General features: G+C 38.3%; 2 protein-coding genes across 2 annotated transcripts in view; one reads left to right on the top strand and one right to left on the bottom strand.

Moving 5' to 3' along the window:
• The first annotated feature begins 6,705 nt into the window (after positions 1 to 6,705).
• LOC145779878 (coronin-7-like) overlaps positions 6,706 to 20,612 on the top strand; it is a 55,103-nt gene continuing 41,196 nt past the window's right edge. The window contains exons 1-7 of the mRNA XM_082591548.1: positions 6,706 to 6,810; positions 7,537 to 7,633; positions 7,798 to 7,946; positions 8,233 to 8,422; positions 8,934 to 9,007; positions 9,748 to 9,882; positions 10,570 to 10,652. Of these exons, the coding sequence (XP_082447674.1) occupies positions 6,751 to 6,810; positions 7,537 to 7,633; positions 7,798 to 7,946; positions 8,233 to 8,422; positions 8,934 to 9,007; positions 9,748 to 9,882; positions 10,570 to 10,652 (788 nt within the window). The 5' untranslated portion in view covers positions 6,706 to 6,750. The remainder of the gene's footprint in view (positions 6,811 to 7,536; positions 7,634 to 7,797; positions 7,947 to 8,232; positions 8,423 to 8,933; positions 9,008 to 9,747; positions 9,883 to 10,569; positions 10,653 to 20,612) is intronic.
• Positions 11,604 to 17,802, bottom strand: LOC145779877 (vasorin-like). Its single transcript, XM_082591547.1, has 8 exons — positions 17,343 to 17,802; positions 17,083 to 17,224; positions 16,505 to 16,737; positions 16,077 to 16,189; positions 14,848 to 15,078; positions 14,626 to 14,736; positions 14,253 to 14,399; positions 11,604 to 13,966 (listed from the first exon to the last, which is right to left on the bottom strand). Exons 1-8 carry the CDS (start codon positions 17,667 to 17,669, stop codon positions 12,490 to 12,492), a joined length of 2,781 nt encoding a protein of 926 aa, XP_082447673.1. The 5' UTR covers positions 17,670 to 17,802; the 3' UTR covers positions 11,604 to 12,489.

Here is a 20,612-nt window from a genome sequence, read left to right as displayed (position 1 = left end):
AAAATTGAGTCTCGCGATATGGAAATAGCAGACCTGAATAAAGTCATTCAGGATTTGACTTTGCAAAATGAAACCTGTGAATTGTCTCGCAATGATATTTTGGCTAGAGAACTTGTCGAACCGAATATTGAGTTGAAAGATGGTCGATTTGAGATACCTGTTCCGTTGAAGGAAGATATTGATCTACCTAACAATTTTGTGTTGGCGTCAGATAGAGCTGCTGATTTAAAGAAGAAGGCTTTAAAACAATCTGAATTCCGAGGAACTTGTGTAAATGATGTAATGTCTTCTTGTCCTGAATTGTCTGACTTGTTAAACCCTCTGGCAGATGTCTTGGCTAGATTTCGGCTTGAAAGATTTGGTTTCATGGCTGATGTGACCAAATACTTTTTTCACATTTTGGACTCTTCAATACGTAAGCCCAGTTTTATTGAACTGCTTACGTACACAGGCAGTGCCGTTCGGATCTTGAACGAACGCCCTTTGGTACCTTTGAGTGACGACCCTAGGGATTTTACTGTCATCACCCCTGCCTCACTTTTGACCCCATACTTAGACCCATACTGTGCTGTTGGGCAACCACATGATCGTGACCAATTAAGAAGGGATTATCGGTTCAATTTGTCACTTTCTCAGCAGTTTTGGAGTAAATGGATCGATTTTTACTTGCCAGGTCTTCAGGGCCGGAAAAAATGGCTAAAAATGGCCGAGAATTTGGAGCCTGGTCAACTTGTAGTGGTAGGTTCTCTCCAAGACATTGGTAAACGTGGGAAGTATCAACTTGGGAGGGTGCATGAGGTAGTTCCACAAATTAGGAAAGGGAAGCCTGTGGTTCGTAGAGCCAAAGTTGCCGTCTGCAACTATGATGAGAGTACGGGGAAAGTAAAAGTAGACTACGTGTTGAGGGATATTTCGTGCCTCGCCCCCGTAAAGAACACCTAAGTGTTAGGGTTTGAGCCTGGTTTTGTCTGCGGTGGCCGACCCTTGTCTGAGCCCGGAACAGTCGGTTATTAGCGCAACCATTGTATATAGCGTCATTTTAGCGTGTACCTATGGTACCAATTTCATGTATCGTGTATTATTTCTTATTGCTGTTCATTCTTTGCATGCCCTTTGTATTTGCGTATTAACTTAAACGTGAGTGATTCAAACAATTTGTGTATCATGTGTTTTTATTCATTGGCTCACGATTGTCCTTCAATTCTTTTTTAGTTATGCCATGTTAGACTGTCATAACTAGGGGCCGCTATGTTACGGCCAATCTCTGTACAAATCAAACGTCATATAAAACCGTTCAAGTCTACTGAATATTACGTCATGGAAATTCCTAAAGCATGTGCCAAAATTGCACCAGCGTTCATAAGAATTGTGTCAAACCTGTTTGGGCCTGTTTGGGCCTGTTTAAACAGGAAATATTACATCAGCTTTAAACACCTGTTGGAATGACTTCATAATTGTCTTTCATTATTGCGTCACAGTAGGCTACTGCATACGTGAATTTGAGATATTGCTATCTATTCTGGTCATTCGTAAAATGATTGTTTGAAAGTTGGCCGCACATTTAACTGTTGGCTTAGTGCTTGCTAGCTGGACAAAGGTTCCGTCTTTTATCCAAGTAATCTGTTCTGTAGTGACAGTTTTCAGTGGTGTACGCGTTGCACCCCCTCGTTTTTGGTAGCCGTGGGCTAATTTTTACAGAAATACACTGTTTGAAAAGAAGTTCAAGTGTGTGTTTCTTCGGTCATTATATGCAGACGAAAGGATCCGGGAACTTTAAGTTACAATTTTCCCACGAAGAAATTATGGTTTACCGCTGTGACCAACTCTGAGCCACTATGTCTATTTAGAACAAAAAGCAAAGGTTTGCGTTGGTAGCCTACTAATATATGTAATAAATTTGAAGTGTTCTTTTCATTGACAAAACACAATGACGAAAAGTTTTTGGATTAGGCTACCGTAACCTACTTTGCTTTTGTTTTCAAGTAAATTATTAGAAATGTAGGCTAAAGGCTCTGTAAATTTATGTCGGAACAAAATCATGTTTAATTCATAGAAACTACGCATAGGCTATATGCTTTAAAGCAGTGGTTTCCAACCTGGGGTTCGCGGACCCCTTGGGGGTCCGTGAGAAAGCATTTGGGGGTCCGTGATTACCTTGATGAATTTTAGAGAAAAAAAATATACTTTGTTCTAAGTTATATGCACGGATAGAGCACCAGCTATGCTTGGGAACAAACTCGGATTTGCTGCTTTAGTAAAAAACGAAGCTCCTCTCATGGTTGTTACCCATTGCTTCTTGCACGAAAGGGGCCATGGCCCCCCCCCCCCCCAATGTTTCAAAGTTTGGATTCCGAAGTTGAATCCTTTGTTGAAAATATAATATAATGTTTGTATCAAAAGAGAGTGCTCAACTAGCTCCTAATATAATTTGTATACATTTATATTGTTTTCTAAGACATCTGATTATTAACAACTCCCAGGACTTGTTTTAGACACACAGAAAGACACCAATAAATTTTGCAAATCGTAAATCGCGCAAAGTTTACCCGATTTACGCTTCTTTTAACTAATTTGTGGAAGCAATTTCAGAATCGCTTACTCTGTTGGGTTTTTGTGCAGTTTTTGTGTAGCTGAGTTTTTTGTTTTCTCTAATTTTAGCCGCAGTTTTTGCCCGTTCGTGTGTAACAGCTACCTTTAATAAGTTAATAGCTGTTTATCTGCTAATAAATTTCATACAAATTGTTGTGTTGAAAATGAATTCTTAGTTCCGCCCGTGAACTCACACCCATAGATGAGAAGTATAAAATAAATGATAACTTTAATGTACAGACGATACCACCCAGTATATCGTGGACGCGTGAAAATAGCAACTCAGTGGCCGAGTGGTTTCGCCTTCGGCTCTGGTGCTGGTAGATCTGAGATCGATTCCAGGTCGGGTCAAACCGAAGACTTTAAAAAACGGTACCGATTGTGTTCTATCCTGCATAGCGCAGTGAGAATGAGTCGGGTAATAATGTGATAACATCGTAAACCTGATACAAATTAGCAAGACAGTCAGACCCTCGTGTCGTTATCTTCTATCGTTGATCACGGTCTTTCGAAATTTTGTCGGGCGATCCTTATAACTACTAAATCGATTCTCAACAGAATTGGTACGTTCATGTACTGTAGTTAACTAATGTAACATTAAAATTATGAATTTCGCTAAGAACAGACTTCATATATAGTACGAAAAGAGAAGAGAAATGATTCGAATGATAGCGTCATACTCAAAAAGATACAAGCTGCCTTTGCCGGCGCAAACTTCTAACTACGTTGGTTCAACGTCAAGATACACAGAGTAGACAAAATGTAAGATTTTGCTGACGCTCAAATAAACCGCTAAACGAAGCAGCATTCACAATAACAACACATTGGGCATTACGTAGCGGGTTTAGCATCAAAACAAACCAGTCAGTTGAGGTCAGTTGCCTAAAAAACGCTGTTTATGGCACAAATTATCAACAGGGGTTATATCAATCAGTGGGGACATTCTCTTTAAATGCTCGAAACAAAGGAAATAATTTGTTTTTCTTATTATGACCCGAAGTTACTTAGACATCAACTTCCGATTTCGAAACTAAAAAACAATGATGTAATAAGGGTGCGAACAGTGAACGTAACACAAATATTACCCCGAAAGTGTTTCCAGAAAGCGCTATAATCCATTATTTGAGTGTAATTTTGTAAAGTTTTTCCGGGAGAGCATGCCCCCGGACCCCCCTAGAGCGTGCCTTCGGCACGCTCTAACCCCCCAACAGCTTTATTGCTTCCCTTGCTTAAGCCACCAGGATACGCCATTGCACAGGTGGCGATGTCTTAAATCAAACACTTTGTCGTTCTCTTCAATTCACTAAATATTTGGCCCCCCCAAATTTTTTTTCTGTCTATACCGTACGCCACTGGTTATAGCTAGGGATTGTAGATCATAGGGATGCGAAACTTCATCCGCTTTTGGCTTATCCGCAACAGTAGAAGGGTTACGTTTTTTTGTAATTTACAAAATATTTTACTTTTTATGGGTTACATAAGAAGAGTGAAGTTGGTTTTAAAGTAATTTAAGGTTTTTAGTTGAAAGCAAGCCAGCACTAAAGCGTAAAAAAAATGTCAAATTGGCAATTGACCCTTCTAATGTTGAAGGAACAACGGAGTTGCGCGTCCCGTAATGTACCGTCCCTAGTTATAGCATGCATGATAGCAAAGCAGGATAATCAGTTTAAAATATGGCACGGTCGTAACACCCAAAAATTTTATGAATTTAGAAAAAGTCGCTAGCCTTTTTTTCCTCTTCGTTCTAAATTTATAAAAATTTTATTAAGGTGTTACGGGCTTACGGCCGTGCCATAAAATGATTGATTGATGATTGATTGGTGTTAAACTGATTGTCCTGTTTCGGTATCATGCACGCTAGCCTATAACGTCCGTTCTTTGTCGCTTCTACCTTTTTCTAGACCTCTGCTGTGTTAATCATATACTGTTTTTTCGTTGTGATGGTCAGAACTAAAAACAAACTAAACTGAACGGCCACAAAAATGCGTAGCCTAACGATTGAGTCACTTCGGGTTAGAATTTAGTTTAAAAAAAGAATCACCTTTTGGTGGTATCGAACTCACGTCCTTGGGAGTAAGAGTCAGACAAAAATCGCACGCGCCACTGACTCCCTTGGCAAAGGCGGTTGAATTTAGAAGTTATATATTCACTTTTTCTTTCAAAGAGAAGGTGAAAAAAGAAAAAATACGCACCAGCGCGCATGCGCAGTAAAAGCGACGTAAAGATTAAAAAAAAGGCATGGAACGGCTGTATTTACGGCGCCGTAAACGTAGCCACTTCCTTACAAATATGCGAAACTACCGGTACCAGGAATAACCAATCAAGGCTTTCTCAGTCCGAGGATAAAGATTCAAAACCAACCATTTCAAAGAACAGCTTTCCGTTCAGCCGCACCTAGTGGCTAAGATAGTTCACCTGGAACAAGAAAAAAGTAAAAACAGAAATCAATCTCAGAAACCAGTAACGACAGCAACGTACCGGTTAGCTTACTGCTTGAGATATTTAGGGCTTCTGTTATGCGACTAGTATGCATAACCCGAGGATGAAGATTCCAAAATCATTGTAAATCAAAGTCTGTTGCCAATGTGAGAGTTGAAAACTTGCCATGGAAAGGAAGGGTTGCCAAATAACTAAGAAAAGTAGGTTTGATTGATTGAATCTTCATCTTCGGACTGGGAAAGCTTCTTTGAGAGCTTAATCCGGCAGTTTCGCCTACTTGTAGACTCTGCACTACAAATGTAGAGGCTTTGCTCCATTGACACAGGCTTGGTCACTGAGATTGACAGCTCTAGTGAAGTTTCTGATTGTTAAAGTGTTGTTGTTGAGAAATTATTTCATCCATTAGATGCTGCTGAATGGAGAGCAGTCCTTAATGTACAGTACATTGCTCAAGCGCACACCCCAAGAGTCGAACTAGCACCGCTAGATTTTGAAACTTCTTTGGTCACAAAGTCAGGCCCTAATCAACTGGGCTATCCGGGCAGACTTTGGGAGCTGGTATACAAGTCCCCCCCTTGGTAAATTATGACAAAGAGGAATTATCCAAAACATGTGAATTGAAGTGTGTAAACAGTATAATGAAGCAAAGGTAAAGTAGTTTCTTACTTTCACCCTATATGTTTGGTCGAGTCCTGTCTTTGTCATGAGTTATGAAAGGGGGGGGGGGGGGGTGACTTGTATACCAGCTTCGACTTTTGGGTTGTTACCATACCGGTAGGGCTACACCACCATTTACACCTGGTTCGCATTATTTTCTTTTAAACCAGTGACACATGTAGAGAAAATTTATTTATTAGAAGTGAGTTGTCGTAATAAGTGAATTGTTTAGTTTATGTGATGCTGCTGCATCTGGAGAGCTGTCATTAGATAGAGGCTACCTTTAAATATCCATTGTCACCTTTTGTGGGACATTGTCGGGGTTGCCAATTGGACCAGTTTTGCAGATTACGCTTTCGATTGAAGTTTAAAGTTAAGATTATCATCAGACAACATTTCAAAATTGCTGCCAATTCTTGAAAATGCTGACAATCTCCGGCAATGCTCGATAATGCCTGATAAATTTTAAGGGTTGCCAGATTTACACATTTTGCCTGCCAAACTGGGTTAGTTTTGATTTCCAGTTGCAGGAAGTTTTTAGTAGTTGCACTTGCAGGAATGTTCTTATTATTTCAAATCAACTTTTGACAATTAAGTATTTAAAGTGAGTCTCCTGCAAGTCAGCAGTTGTGAACTGAGCAAGTGACAACTGAACTAACAACAATTTAGCAAGTGGCTAAAGTTGGTAAATGATGAAATTGATCAAGCCATAACTTGCAATGTCACAAGTCAGCAAAATGAGTTTGTCAAGCGATGACAAAGCACATTTGACATGAGCACGTAAATATCATTTGTTGACTTGGCAGTAGCTGAATGTAATATATGGCTGAATTGAAGCACTTCTTGAGTTATCGCATGCCAAGTTGTCCGACTACCTTTAGAGGCATCCAAAAAGACTTGTGATGAACAGACAAACTGCTCATATTGAGACGCGAGTAGAACCATTGTCACTTGATTTGCTGTTTCTACGTGAAAAATATATTTTAAATTTCCTCATTTTTTTACGTGGGCTGTCAAGCTAGCATATCTAAGACATATTCTATAGTTTAATTAATCAAACTGACCATGAATCGATTCAAAGCCTCAAAATATAAAAACAGTACAGCAAAATTTCCCAAGAAAGAGGTGAGATTTTTATGAGTTAAAAAGCATTCTTCTAATATTTCGCATTAAAGCAATATGAGATAGATCTGTTATTATATAGATCTGTTAATATATATATATATATAATACATACTCTTAATTTGTTAATTTGTGTGCTTGTAACGTATTTTTGTGACATATTGGTATGGTTTTGTTGAGTTTCAACAACTTCTTTGCTGATGTAGGACGTCGGACGTCGGTATTGGCTGCTTTTGTTTCAATTCATTCCAGTCCACTGATTATTGTCCTCTGATTCTCTCCTATCAAACTCAACATGCGTTGTGTAATCTCTAAATCTTTTTTAATGATTCCAAATTTCCCTTCTTCAGCCTTATAAAAAACATATTTCATATGTGAAATTTTTGTTGCATCCGGTCTTATGCCAGTGGTTGAAGATTCACAGTAAGTGCATGGGAAAGCAGGAATGCCAATCTCTGTGTGTATTTTTAAGCACGGCATGGCATGTCTTGGGATGTGGGCACTCACTGGACAGTTGGCCACAGCTGCATGCTGTGGAGCAGTGTTAAACTGGATACTTTTTAAGCATCATACGAGGGCTTTCACCACTCAGCCATACAGCTGGTCTGGGCAATGATCTCACATAATTCCTAACTGCTGTATCATGATGAAGGCTTGTTAAATGCTAGGTCCTGTTGGGTATATAATAATTGTTTGCTTGACATGGTTACTGATCTTTTTGCATTTCAGAATACCATTACTGACATTCAAGTGCACACTCCACTGTGTAGTGGCAACCATGTTGCTGTTGGTGCTAAATTCATTGCCTGTAATGTAGGATCAGCAGGTAGTTTGACATTTTACTTAAAAAACTTACTTGAATATCAGAATCTATTGCTTGCTTAGGGATGTTGATGTCGTTTTTTTAAAGAGGAATAGTAATGTTTGCTCTTCTATAAAATCATTCCAAAAGCAATGGCTTGTACATCTTAGCAAGATGCATGTTTTTAGATAGTGGCAAAGTTGGCGTGTTTCATGTTGGAGAAACTGGACGCATGGGGCAACACCCGACTCTGGCAGCTCATGGAGGTGCAGTAACTGATTTTGACTTTTCACCATTCCATCATGACGTTCTACTGACTGCTTCTGATGATTTGACAGTAAGTTTGGTGTAGAATTATTTAGTAAATTTTAGTTTGTAAATTAACTTAAAGTTTGGATCCCTTTTACTACATATGCTAAGCAAAATGTTATGTACCGGTATTTAGCAAATAGGTACATTTTATGCGGCCACTTTTGAGATAAATTCTTCAGTGTCATCTGTTTAGTTTTTGAAGACTTTTTAAGGTTGCATTGTTTTGTAATTGAGAATATATTGGACAGAAATGAAAAACTATTTATTATTTGTGAGCATGTGGAAATTACACATGGTATATTTTCTTTCAGGTGAAACTGTGGAGTATACCTGACGAGGGCTTGAAGAATGGCAGCAACATAAACGCTACTGAAAAATTTTCTGGCTTTAAACGTCGCCCTGAACTACTCGAACATCATACAGTTGCTGAAAATATATTTGCAGTAGCGACTGGGGCTGACATTCAAATCTGGGACATGCACAATGCTTCGGCTACATTCGGTACTTCTTTTTTTCGGTTTTCACAATGCATCATCAATTTATTGCTTTATTTTTCATCTGACTTTATCATTTAGATTTTGGAGAATGGCTTTAAAATGAAAGTGTTTATAAAATTAGCATATCCAGATTAGCTGTTTGCACGTAACATCATTAAATATGCATAATTCGCTGTTGTAATTTAAAAGCGGTGTTGTCTATTTTTTTCTTACGTTACATGATATTATTTTGACCAATCATAACTCCAAGTCTGAGCGATAATTTTCTCGTTTACATATTTTCTTCCCAGTTACGAAGTTTAATGGCTGCTTTGAGTTAGACTGGAGACCTATCCAGCAAAAGGCAACTGATACTAACTGGAAACGTCTGTAAACATAATTTAGGCTAGCACGATAAATATTGTTCTGCAGGATTTTCACTAAACGGTATAAGAAGTTCTAGTCTTGTTAGGTGTGATTTTTGTGTTTTTCTGTACGTGACGTTTAATGCAATTACGCATCCATAACTTTATTAGATTTCTCTTGCGGTGACGTTGTTCAGTCTATGTCGTGGTCCGAAGATGGCAAAACAATCGCATGCACTACTAAGGTAACCGCAAGTTAAAATTTTCAAGACTACATTGTAATATCTTATTGGCGAATTACCGGTGTCTATTGCTGCCAAATCTTGCTACAGTCGACTGCCGACAAACATTAACTAGGGAGTCTCAATAACTAGTGAGCATTTTACACCGCGATGATGAGCGACTCGCGAAGAGCTCGCTGTTATAGCGAGTTCAGCCTTGTGCTGACTGCCAGGAAGAGCACCCCTTACTACATTGTAATATCTTCATGCAGTCTTTACTAAATTCGACTGGCATAATAGAAACGATTCAAATCTTGCACTTTTTAGTGGTGTTATTTTTTTGTGACGAACAAAGCCAAAGATTTTTTTAATGCAAAAACTGTGCTATTTGAAATACGGTACAGTTGTCTGGAACCTATGCTTTCGTTGTCAGCTTCTATATTATATGCATCAAAGAAAAATATAATTTTTTCTGCATCGAAGCAAAATTTATCTATGGTAGCAAGATGTATCAACCAAAACATGTTTGGTATAACAGGAACACAGTACTTAATAACAAGTACATAATATTTGGAAATTTTAAAGTACTGTGTATATTTTTGCTCATTGCTCATGTCAAGACAACTGCTTTTGAAAATACAGTGAGCCCATTGCATGTAATGGCCCTCCATCTTCCGGACTAGGTTAGCTAAGCAAACAATCACTCCGCCAAATAACAATGCATTTTGACAAAAGTATTTTGTAAACATATCATTTTTCCTCAGGAAAAGAGTGTTAAGGTTTTGGATCCACGAACGAACGCTGTGGCTCAAGCTGGCCAAGGACATGGGAATCACAAAGATTCCAGAGTTTGCTGCTTAGGAAATACAGGAAAGCTCACCACCTCGGGATATTCCACTGTGAGTGACATGTTGCATTGTGAAAAATATAAAAAGATGTTTTTTAACAATGTCACACTCTCCAATCTCATCAATTTAAACTGCTTGCAAATTGCGATGGGATACGATTTTTTTCTTAAAAGAAACAAAAGTATAACTAACCTTAACCATTTCAGTCATTTTGGTTATGAAAGTTTTTTCCTATTTTTATATTCATTTTTGTAGATGACTTAAGCATATTTCAGGTGGGTAAGTTCCACCAGTTTACTTGCTTCATATTGTGTTTTTTTTTTATAATAGAAAGTGATTTAAAATGAGTCTTCTACCAATCTGCAGTTGTGCATTGGCCATATGGCAGTTAAGCAAGTAACAACTGAGCAAGCCGAAACTTGGCATGTCACAAGTCAACAAATTCAGTTTAATCTAGCAAGCGAGGACCAAGCAAGTCCGAACTGATCAAGTAAATCTGATTTGCTGACTTGGCAGTACCTGAAACGTACTTGCTGAGTTGTTGCATGCCGAGTGGTCTGACGACCCATTTAAAATATACGTTTATTTTATTCACTAGATGGTAGGTGGGAGCCGCTCAAACTTTAATTTTATACAGCTTTAATAAAGCTGTAACTTGTGTGCATTACGTTGTAGATGTATTTTCTTGCTGTGCTTAAGCTATTAAATGTGGAAACTAGATTTTTAATACATTTTTAGTCTAGAATCCGTGAACTTAAAGCCTGGGACCAGCGAAACCTTTCGTCTTGCTTGCAGACACTTGAATTCGGTTCTTCCACTGGGTAAGTGCGTTCGAGTTTGCTATTCAACCTATAGGCAGCGATAGTAATCAGGATAAATGCTTTAATTTGGAGTGTAGGAAGCCGGCCTGCTTTTAGATGTAACTGTGAAAATTCATCATGTGATATCACATCCTTATAAGGATGGCACTGAATTGTGTTTCTTATCATCTCAACAACGAAAGCATGTGCTTGAGGTTCTAATGCTTTATGTGTAGCTTTCTGTGACTGTTATAGAATATAGATGCAGGTTTGTATAACAGCACACTCTTATTGCAATGCCTGTGTTGTATATTATCGTGATCCTGCAAGTAGTATGGGAGTTGTACAGTATGGGTTGATAGAAGTTATTACACTCGGACTAGAGAGCTTATATTGAAGCTTCAAGCTCTGCCAGATGCTTTCATTTAGTCACTTGTATAGATTCGGCCAGGCTGATTGCACGTACAGTAAATTTTTCAAATGAACGTGCATAAAACTCTTTCTTCACCATGACAGCATGCTTTTCGTTGAAAAAATTTTGTTTCAGAAGATTTTGCATCCAAAATCATTTTCTACGGCACATATGTGTTAGTATTATCTCCACTTAAACTGCAATCAAGTCTTGCGTCTACTCTTGCGTCGACGTAGATTTCCAATACCAGACTCTTCTTACCAATTGTTTTAAACTAAACCATTGTTTCTAAAGAAGAAAGCGATTCGCTGTATTTCAGTACAAAGCAGTAAACTGCGAACTGTTCTCTCTTCCCCCCCAATAATTTCAAGCATGAATTGTATAACTAACGTACCGTACTATTGATGTAAATTAAGCTAGCTATAAATTTTTTGATGCTTTTCCTCGCACCTTTACCAGTTTCTTTGTACAAAGTAGCAGAAAATACAGCTTGCAAAACGAATTGATCCAACGACCTCAGTTTATCTATATTAACTCTCATGCAGCAGTCATCGTTTGCAACTTGTAAGTTTTTATTGCTTAAAAGCGTATAAAACGGAAAACAAACGGAACTCTTGCTCTTTTTAAGATCAAGAAAGTTACACTTTGGCACAGCGTCGCAAGCACAAGTCGTTCTTTGTATAAGATATAGTCTGCTATGCGGAAATATTCTTGAAGCAAGCAGCAGGATTCGGAGTTGCAAGGCCGTGCGGAAAGTGCCAACAATTAAAGCTTCAGAAAGATTGTTCCCTAAACTGGGAATTGTACCGGGAAAACGCATTGAGATTCATAATTGAAACATCAATTAGACATTTAGGACGTCATGTAGAAAAACAAGTTTTTGTTATGTACTATTTTAGTTGTAGAAAATAATAGAAACAATATATCATGTTTTTAAAATGGTCTTTCTTTGACAACATGTTAAAACAATGAAAAATGTATCAAACTTAAAACATGATATTCAGCAGTTACATAAACATAAGCGAAGCGTTTATTGACAAAGTAGCTTTGTACGCGAAAATGTAGTTGGCAGCGATAAAGTGGATTATTTGTTATAACTTACAAAAAAATAGTGCAATATATAACTAATGTCAATTTTTGATGCTACTAAGTTACAATTTTTAGTTATTCGGAAAAAACGTCGGTTCACACCGTTCAAAAGCACAAGTTGTATGTTTGGCAAGCCATTTAATGTCTTGCTTGAATGACTGGCCGTCCACTTCATATATATCTTCAATCGCCAGGTATAAACCTGGATACGACAAAAGTAGTAAATTTGTATGTAGCTTGACACCACAGAAATACTGAATTTTGGTCTAAAAGGACACAAAGTATAACAGAAAGGAAATGTTTCACATTACACAAAATTACAGTATCTTTAAAAGCGCAAGTAAAAGAGCGAAGTCATTACATGACAATTGTATCGTGCATCATATGTCCTACGTTATTGTCCATTCTATGCGGCAATGTTATCACTGGTTGATAGTGATCGCCGTTTAAATGAGGGTTACGCGTTTCTTGGTACCTCAGCTGCTTATTTGGTGGATAATGCGCAGGGGTATGCTGAGGTATTGTCACATTTGGTCCCGGTGAATAACCATTCACTGTGATAGGTATCGAGTTGTCCATGGGTTGATACATTGTTTGTGGACTAATTGTTGTTGTAGAAATAGGCTCTTGATAATATTGATTTACTGTTGTACAAGTGGACCGCAGAGGAACAGTGGCAGCTGGAGTTTCAGACTGCCTGAACCCAACTTCTGAACAAGTTTCTGGAGGAACATTTGGGGTTCCGTGTGTTCGGTACAGAAGCTCATGTCCTCTGCTGTTTAAAATTGTGCCATTCTCGTTGGGATACGGTATTGTTGCTGATGTCGAGTATTTTTGATTTGAGTTAGGTGAAGAACACCTTTGGATATCCAAATACGGTTGAGCTCCGTTCATGCTTCCACTCGAGTTACTTCTGTTGAGAGAATTCTTTTTGTTTGGAGTGCCAATACGCTGAGGGTAGTGCCCATTACTCTGATAGTTTTGTTGAGGTGTTTGGAACACATCACCATTTTGTGCTAACAATTGGGTTGTTGGTTGTGGTGTGTAGTGTAATTGTGTCATTATTGGCATCATTTCAGTGCCTCCAATCGTTCCGTTGCCGTGCTTCGAACTTCTTTCGATGTGATTATTGTTCGCTTTTTTTGACTTTTTGTTTTTGCGGCAAAAGTAAGCGGCGCCTACAATCAATATAAGAATGAGTACTGCTCCCAAGCCAGCTGCTATTGCCAGTATCTCATAGGTTTTGGGAGAAGACGATTCTTCTGCTGGGTTCTTTACAGCGACATTATCACTCGCCTGTGTATCTTCATCATTGCGTTGGTTATCGTCGTTTGGACGTGATCGGGTTCGAACGTCTTCGCCATCACGCGTTTCAACATGTCCGTTGTTTTTCCCGGCCCTTGTAAACAGCTTTCCTGGAATAGTCGTGGTTTTGGTGGCTGAGGTCTCAACATCGCCGCACAATTTATCTTCTACTTTTCGACTCTGTTTATCAGACGTGTGTATCACATCTACCGAGCTGATGCAGATTGTGTATTTCTTGCCCATCTCCAGATTTCTCACTTTGTACATCCTTGTCCCTGGTTGAGCTGTGGTTGTTAATGTCAGTCTGGTAGTACCTTCACTCACAACCTCGGCGACAGTGACAGTCATTTGCTTCTTACTTGTTGGGAATATGATGTCTACAGAATCTGAAGTAGGTGTTTCCTGCAGGATGAGAAGCTGTTGCTTGTCACTGCCGCTTGGAAGTCGTGTACTTGATGTTGTTGTCGTCGATCTTGTTGGTTTGTAAATAGGCTCGTCACACAGAAAACTTTTCCACCCAGGCAAGCACCTGAAAATTCAAAGAAAGAGTTTAATATTTTTGATTTCATCAATAACTTTCATTATTCAGCTTAGATCGTAATGTCCACAAACGCATAGAGCCAGCCGGAAGAGTAGACGCTTTTGTCTGGACGTTGAATCAATGGAAAAGAACTGATTTATTGGCTTGGGTGAGATCCATTGCGTAGATGGCTGGGGTCTCAATTGCTGAATGGATATTTATATATTACTACTATCATGGTGGTGCAATTTCACTGCAGTATCGCCGAATGACATTTTTCGCATTCTCTATTCACCTGCAAGCTGGACGTCTGTTGGTTGGATTGATGAAGCAAGTTGCTCCATTAGCACACGATAGTGCCTCACACAAATCAATTGTTGGTCTTCTTGTCGGCGAAGCTGTTGGTGGAATGGCAGGGTTGGAGTTGGGTTTTGCTGGATTGCTATAAACAAATTCCCGAGTCATCTACTTATTCAATTTACTACAAACAATGCAAAACCAAGCACTACCAGATTCAGTACGTTTAGTTTAAACACACATAAAAACAAAAAGGGGAACTCTCTACTGAAGCTGTAACATTCAATTTTAGTTCACTCAGCAATGAGAGGACGGTATACCAATGATGATCTGCTATTAGATTACTGGTTTACTAGATAAGCGCATCTTACCTATCGCACGCGAAGTTTTGTTCGTGTAACATTGCTATTTTCTGGCCACGTAACGTTGCTGGTGAGTGGCACTCAACTTCATCATTTCGGGGAATCGCCCCTTCCACGGCTCTAAATACCAGCTTGATTAGAACATTATTACTGGTGGTCTAGTTGTTAAAGAAAAATCAAGTCGTTGGTAACTGTTTGTGTTTTCTTGTATTTTTTTTTTTTTTAGTTTACCTCATATATTGTGGCAGCCATGACATGGCACAATCGCAATTCCAAGGGTTATTGGATATGTCGAATATATTCAAGTATACACGACGTGGGATGAAACCCTTGGGCAGAGTAGTCAACTGAAGTCCTTGAAGGTCGAGACTCTTCATACGTCGTAGATTTCCGAGAAAGTTTGCCGGAAGTGAAGGTATAGAATTGCCGGAAAGATTGAGCATTTGCAGTGAAGACATTTTGCTGCAGAAGACATAATGTGATCATTCATCAACCACAAAAAATTTCGCTTATTTTTGGTTTTGTTATGCAATGTGGAAACGAAGCTCAGATGTGAATTTACAATTTAAACTACTCATTGAAGTTAAAAGTAATCACGATTTTTAGCAAATTTCTCAAAACGACCACTCTCAGTCAACTGTTGTATGGCAATTATGGCGATTGGTCCTTTAATTAATATTGTCAAACACACGATCAAGACTGTGTACCACTAGAGTTTTGACGACATTTCCACATTGAAACTTAAGTGTAATTGCCCGTTTTGTTCCAGAAAGCGTCATATATCCAGCTAATTATCCCCGAAGCTAATTGCGTAAAACAGAACCAGGTGAACTCAATTAATGAGATACTGCTGTCTAGTAAACGACTGTATTTTTATTACACCAAATTATTGGCTTAACTTTACAAGTTTTAAACTTAATGGTGATGTTTCTCACATACGCAGTACAGTTACAGATAGGGTTTAAGTATATATGCTACCTTAGCAATTTGCAACCCGAAATCTTCGTAAGGACATCATTTGTTTGCTCGTTTGAAATACGATGTGTTTAGAACAAATCAGTATTACCTCAGGCGCAAATCATTCCTTATTTACATTAATTTAACGTCTATAGATGTTGAATTAATGTAAAAAGGACTGATTTGCTGACTTGAGATATGATCAACCCAAACAGCAAGGCTGGGAAACACCAGGGTTGGTGGAGTCACACAAGACTTCCGCCTTGCAATTTTTAAGAATCTCAACTGGAATTGTCAAAATCCTTTAACTCCAGAGTTTTTAAACTATCGAATCAATGATCTGACTTGCAGCCACATCAAAAAAATCCTTAAACTAGCTGGATTTAGTAAATTGTCTTGATGCAGTCTTTTGATGTTTTCTTGGGCGTAATTTTGTGGTTACACGTATCTGCTACTATATTGGTAACAAGAGGAACGCTAATAATGTAATGAAGAAATCTTACCTTATGCACATGGGTAGTCTTGTTATGCGATTGTTGCTCATATCAAGTTCTCGCATATTACTCGTATCTCGAAATACGGTGGAAGGCAATTGGAGCAGTCGATTATTCGAAAGCTGAAGGCATCAAACAATTTATTTTTTAGTGACATGCAAGGCTTTGTAGTGAGTTGTCTCGGCTAAAGTTTCATAAAGAAATGTCCGTTTTCATTTATTCTTTTTTAATGTAGATATTAGAGCTTGAATAGAAAATACAGAATCTACAACGTAGCAACTCATGTTTAATATTTGAAAAATACTCTTTTTTTCTACCCAGATTGACTTTGCATCACAAAGGAATTTAATCTCTGTGATAATACGTTTAGAACAATAATGTGCGTCAAAAGTTTCGATTGAAATTTTAAATGCTTGTGTTGCAAGTACAGTACTCACCGTCAGTTGTTCAAGATTCACCCCTGAGAGGCTGCCCTCTTCCAACCGTTCCAGATGGTTGTGGCTTAGATAGAGCCGTTGAAGTTTTGGGCAGGCGACGATTTCCGGGAAAGTTTTTAAACTGTTTTTGCTTAACTTTAGTTCCACAAGATTGCTCAAGTTTTTTAAAGCATTGGCTTCAATTTTGTTGATTCTATTATCTTCCAAGTACAACCTCACCAAGCTGTCGATTCCTGCACAATATATATAGCCTTAGTTTGAGAAGAGGCTGCACGCAAAGCAATAACTAAGTGAAACGTTTGAACAGAAACTTCAGCGACAAATCAAACTGACCAGCGACCAGTCACATTGTCAGCTTTTAGATACACGCGAATTCGTTGCATTGTTTATATTAAAACTGTTTCGTTTTGGATAGCGAAAACGTCCGAAAAATAAATATGCGCCAATTGTATCAAAATTTTTTATTAAGTCATGTGGCTATAATCTACAATTCTACATGGTTGGTTTAGGGGGACACAGTCCACACGATAAAAAATGCATCTTAAAATTATACGCTTATGTGATTATTCATTTATTACCTGAAAAAGTATTTTTCTTGAGATTGGTCAGTTTGTTTTCTGACAAGTTCAAGTCAGAAAGGCTGGTCAATCCCGAAAGCACCCCCGGTTTGATTGATTCACTTGTCAATTTGTTCGAACTCAGATCCAGCAGTTCAAGATTCTGTTTCAAAAATCTTGCTGTTTATAAATTTGAAATGCAAATGAAGTTTGGTATAATATATAAACTTTACAAAATAATTAATCAACCTTGAAATGTTGGAGAGTGATGCGTTATTTACCTTTAGTTTAGTCAACGATCCGTCGGGGATGATTGAAATATTGTTATTAAACAAATACAATCTTCTTGTGTCCACCGGGATGTCCACAGGAAGGGAAGTTAGACTTCTTCTTTCGCACCAGACTTCTCGGGGTCTGCAGTCACATACAGAGCAGCAAGGCATCGATGCCATACCACCTGGCACTGACAGGAGCACAAGTAGAGATAGACACAACAAATGTACGCGTGACATCTTGACTATAGTTGCTACTCCATGATGATTGATGTTGTTCTTTACTTGTCGTTTTCTAAAGTCCCGAAAGGCTGTTGAAGTGGCTATAGTCTCCATTGTGAAGTGTTTTTTTGGCAAATACGGAATGACGTTTTCCGCCGTCCAAGTATCGTTAGTTGATGAGTTTATTTAATCTTGACAGCATGCACCGTATTACCATTCGCTGTCACTACTGTACTTCATGTCTAATTGTGCCTAAAAATGATGCGAAATTACAAAGGTTACCAACACGAATCGATCTGTTCAGTCAGATTTTAGTGCTACAGTATAACGAGATGCGCATGACATGTTGCAATGCAAAGTTGCTTGAGATCACTCCTCTTTACAAACTCGCTGTAAAATATGTTAACTTATTAAGAAAAAATTAAAAATGGTCTATTCTGCCCTTTCAAAATCAAGCTGATTTAAATCTTGATTCTTGACTTGTCTGACATTTGAGTATTTTGGAGTGACATGGTTTAGTTACTCTTTTGTAATTGTCAAAGTTCTTCGACTTTTTTCCTTTCTATTTTTAGTTGATATATTGAGATCTACCTGTCGCGCGGCTAAGAGATTGTATTACCAAACATCAATCGACGCGCACGCTAATGCCACTGGACCTTGTCCGTGCCCACAAGCCATAATCTTGATAAAGGTTGATACTGCAGCGAACATACTGTTTTATTTTATTTACACAATTCACTCTTCCCTCTCCAATCACTGTCAAACGACGCTCATATCATGCTCAAGTTGTATGTACAGCATAAGCAAACATTGGCAATCTTTCCACACTACTCAAGCCTAGCATCGCGGAATATTTGTGCCCTGCAAATGCCACTTTGGTCAGGAAATTAGTGAAGACGCTTCTTTTCAACTAACCTCTTTTTTGTTTAAAAATCCCAAAAAATGTTCCATCATGTTGAAGACAAATTTTGCTGTCATAATTTTTGGCGCTAGTTTGCAGTAATTTGTGTACCTATTTCTTGCGTAATTCTACGTTTGGTGATGTTTGTTTTACGAAACATCGCTAAGTTTTGCACTCTGGGTTCCTGCGTCTGACTACGGTCCTGACTCACTTTCGCCTCTGACAAGACCGTACCAATTCAGATTCAATAGACGCTGAAGTCCAACTAATTTTACGCATGATAGATGCCAAAGATTACAGTCGTTTTGCTTCATTGCTTTTAAACAGAGCCGCCGAATGCGTTTGAAAACTTTCAACGGTCTGGTAAAAACAACAAAATTTTGCTAAAATAACGTTTCGGTGAATCTGATGAACGCTGCAATATGAATTTCTTGAAAAGGTGTTTTCTTAATTTCCTCAATATCTCACCATCGCACACAATGCTTTAATAACCACGCTGTTGAAGTTCTTTTGTTATTTGGCAGGCTTAGCTTTGTAAATCAATCTACTTTTCACAACGTTTTGTCAGCTATGAAGCTGCCCTTAGCTTGCGGTTTGAAGCTGCGTAGCCATAAAGTACGAGACCTGGGTATATTTTCATTTATAATTTTATTTTAGAAAGACGCCTCTTGGTTTCTTTGTACTTGCTACCTTGCTTTCTGAAAACGTTTATTTCTCTCCGATCTAATTTATAGTGCATTGAAGCTCTTATTTATACGTCTATTAAAAGTTTGTTCATCGTCAGATTTAATGGCATCGCTTCGGTAAGTAAACATGGAGGATTTACTGCTGCACCTGCCTGTTTAAATTATCGGTATCGTAAATTCTATAGATTCGTTTTTGAAATGGCTGTCCTCTTCAATCAATGTCATTTCGCTACAGAACACTTTTAAGTAAATGTCCTTTTTTAGAAACTCCAGCTGACCTGTGTTGCGTAGAAACAATAAATTTTCAAATCTACACAACAGCGGTGTGAGCGATTTTTAGAAAGTTGTAAACCGCTACGTTGAGATGAAATCTTAAGCTTTCGTGTTTGTCAGTGCAGAATCACAACTTCCCCTTCATGACTGGATCTCCGACTTCGACTATCTTTCAACCATCGCAAACAACGAAATGACTTCCCAGGCCAGTGCCGACTGGTTGTTTCAATAAAACAGTTTTTCTCTTTGCCTTTTTTTCTCTTCAGTCGTTGCCTGCGATGTTGCGGCACAGCAGCGCGTCGAACTAGCAGGAATTCATCTACATAAACTTTATCGCTAAATTATTTTGTAACGGAAAGATTTCTTATGAAGTGATGCGTACAAAATCAAGCTTGACTAAAGCCTTTTTTGAAATCTGATTTTCAGCATGACAAATAAATTGTGATAAATCCAATGAAAACTCCATCTCTTCCCACTGTATAAATCCACTGTATAATTGGATAAATCCACTTTATCACGGGATACTTCTACGAGTGTGAAATACCGATTAGCCGTTACCATTCGCGCCACCAAAATGCACTGGTAACTTCAAACTGATGATGATGATGATGATCTTAGAAAATGTCTTTTCAATTGTAGGTAAGAGTGGATATATCAACTGTGTCTTTTGCTTCTTGATATTATATTTATTAAAATTAATGAATTTCTTGCTTCCAACCTGACTTTCACGTAGCAAGTAACTTACGTCATAGATTTACAACACGGACGGTGCCATTGTACAAGTAGTGGCTGTAGTGAGGGAGTTACCTACTTTGCTATTCACAAATCACGCTTTCGGCCTTGTCAAGTGCCTTATCAACAACCTTCAGCCTTCACTTATGAGATTCAGATAACAAAACTGGATCTCAATACATTGTTTCAACTCAAAAGTGCATTTGATCGATGCAAAAATCAGCTTTCTCATTATTTTATTTGGTCAACAAAAATCAGGCAGCAACGAATGTCGATGACGCATCCGAAAACATTGCGTTTGGCACTACACAACGTTTTTTTAATCGGTGATTACAAGTGATTAGTCTATTGTTAATTGGTATTTTTGACGTTCAAAGTTTGTGGATTACCACAATAGGCGCGTCATCATTATGCGAATTTCCTTTTGTGAATGTAACATTTACTTAGTCTGTTTTTTATTAACAA

Source organism: Aplidium turbinatum, chromosome 11 (genome assembly GCF_918807975.1).
Source record: "Aplidium turbinatum chromosome 11, kaAplTurb1.1, whole genome shotgun sequence".
Lineage (NCBI taxonomy): Eukaryota > Metazoa > Chordata > Ascidiacea > Aplousobranchia > Polyclinidae > Aplidium > Aplidium turbinatum.
This window is presented reverse-complemented; position numbering and strand designations above follow the sequence as displayed.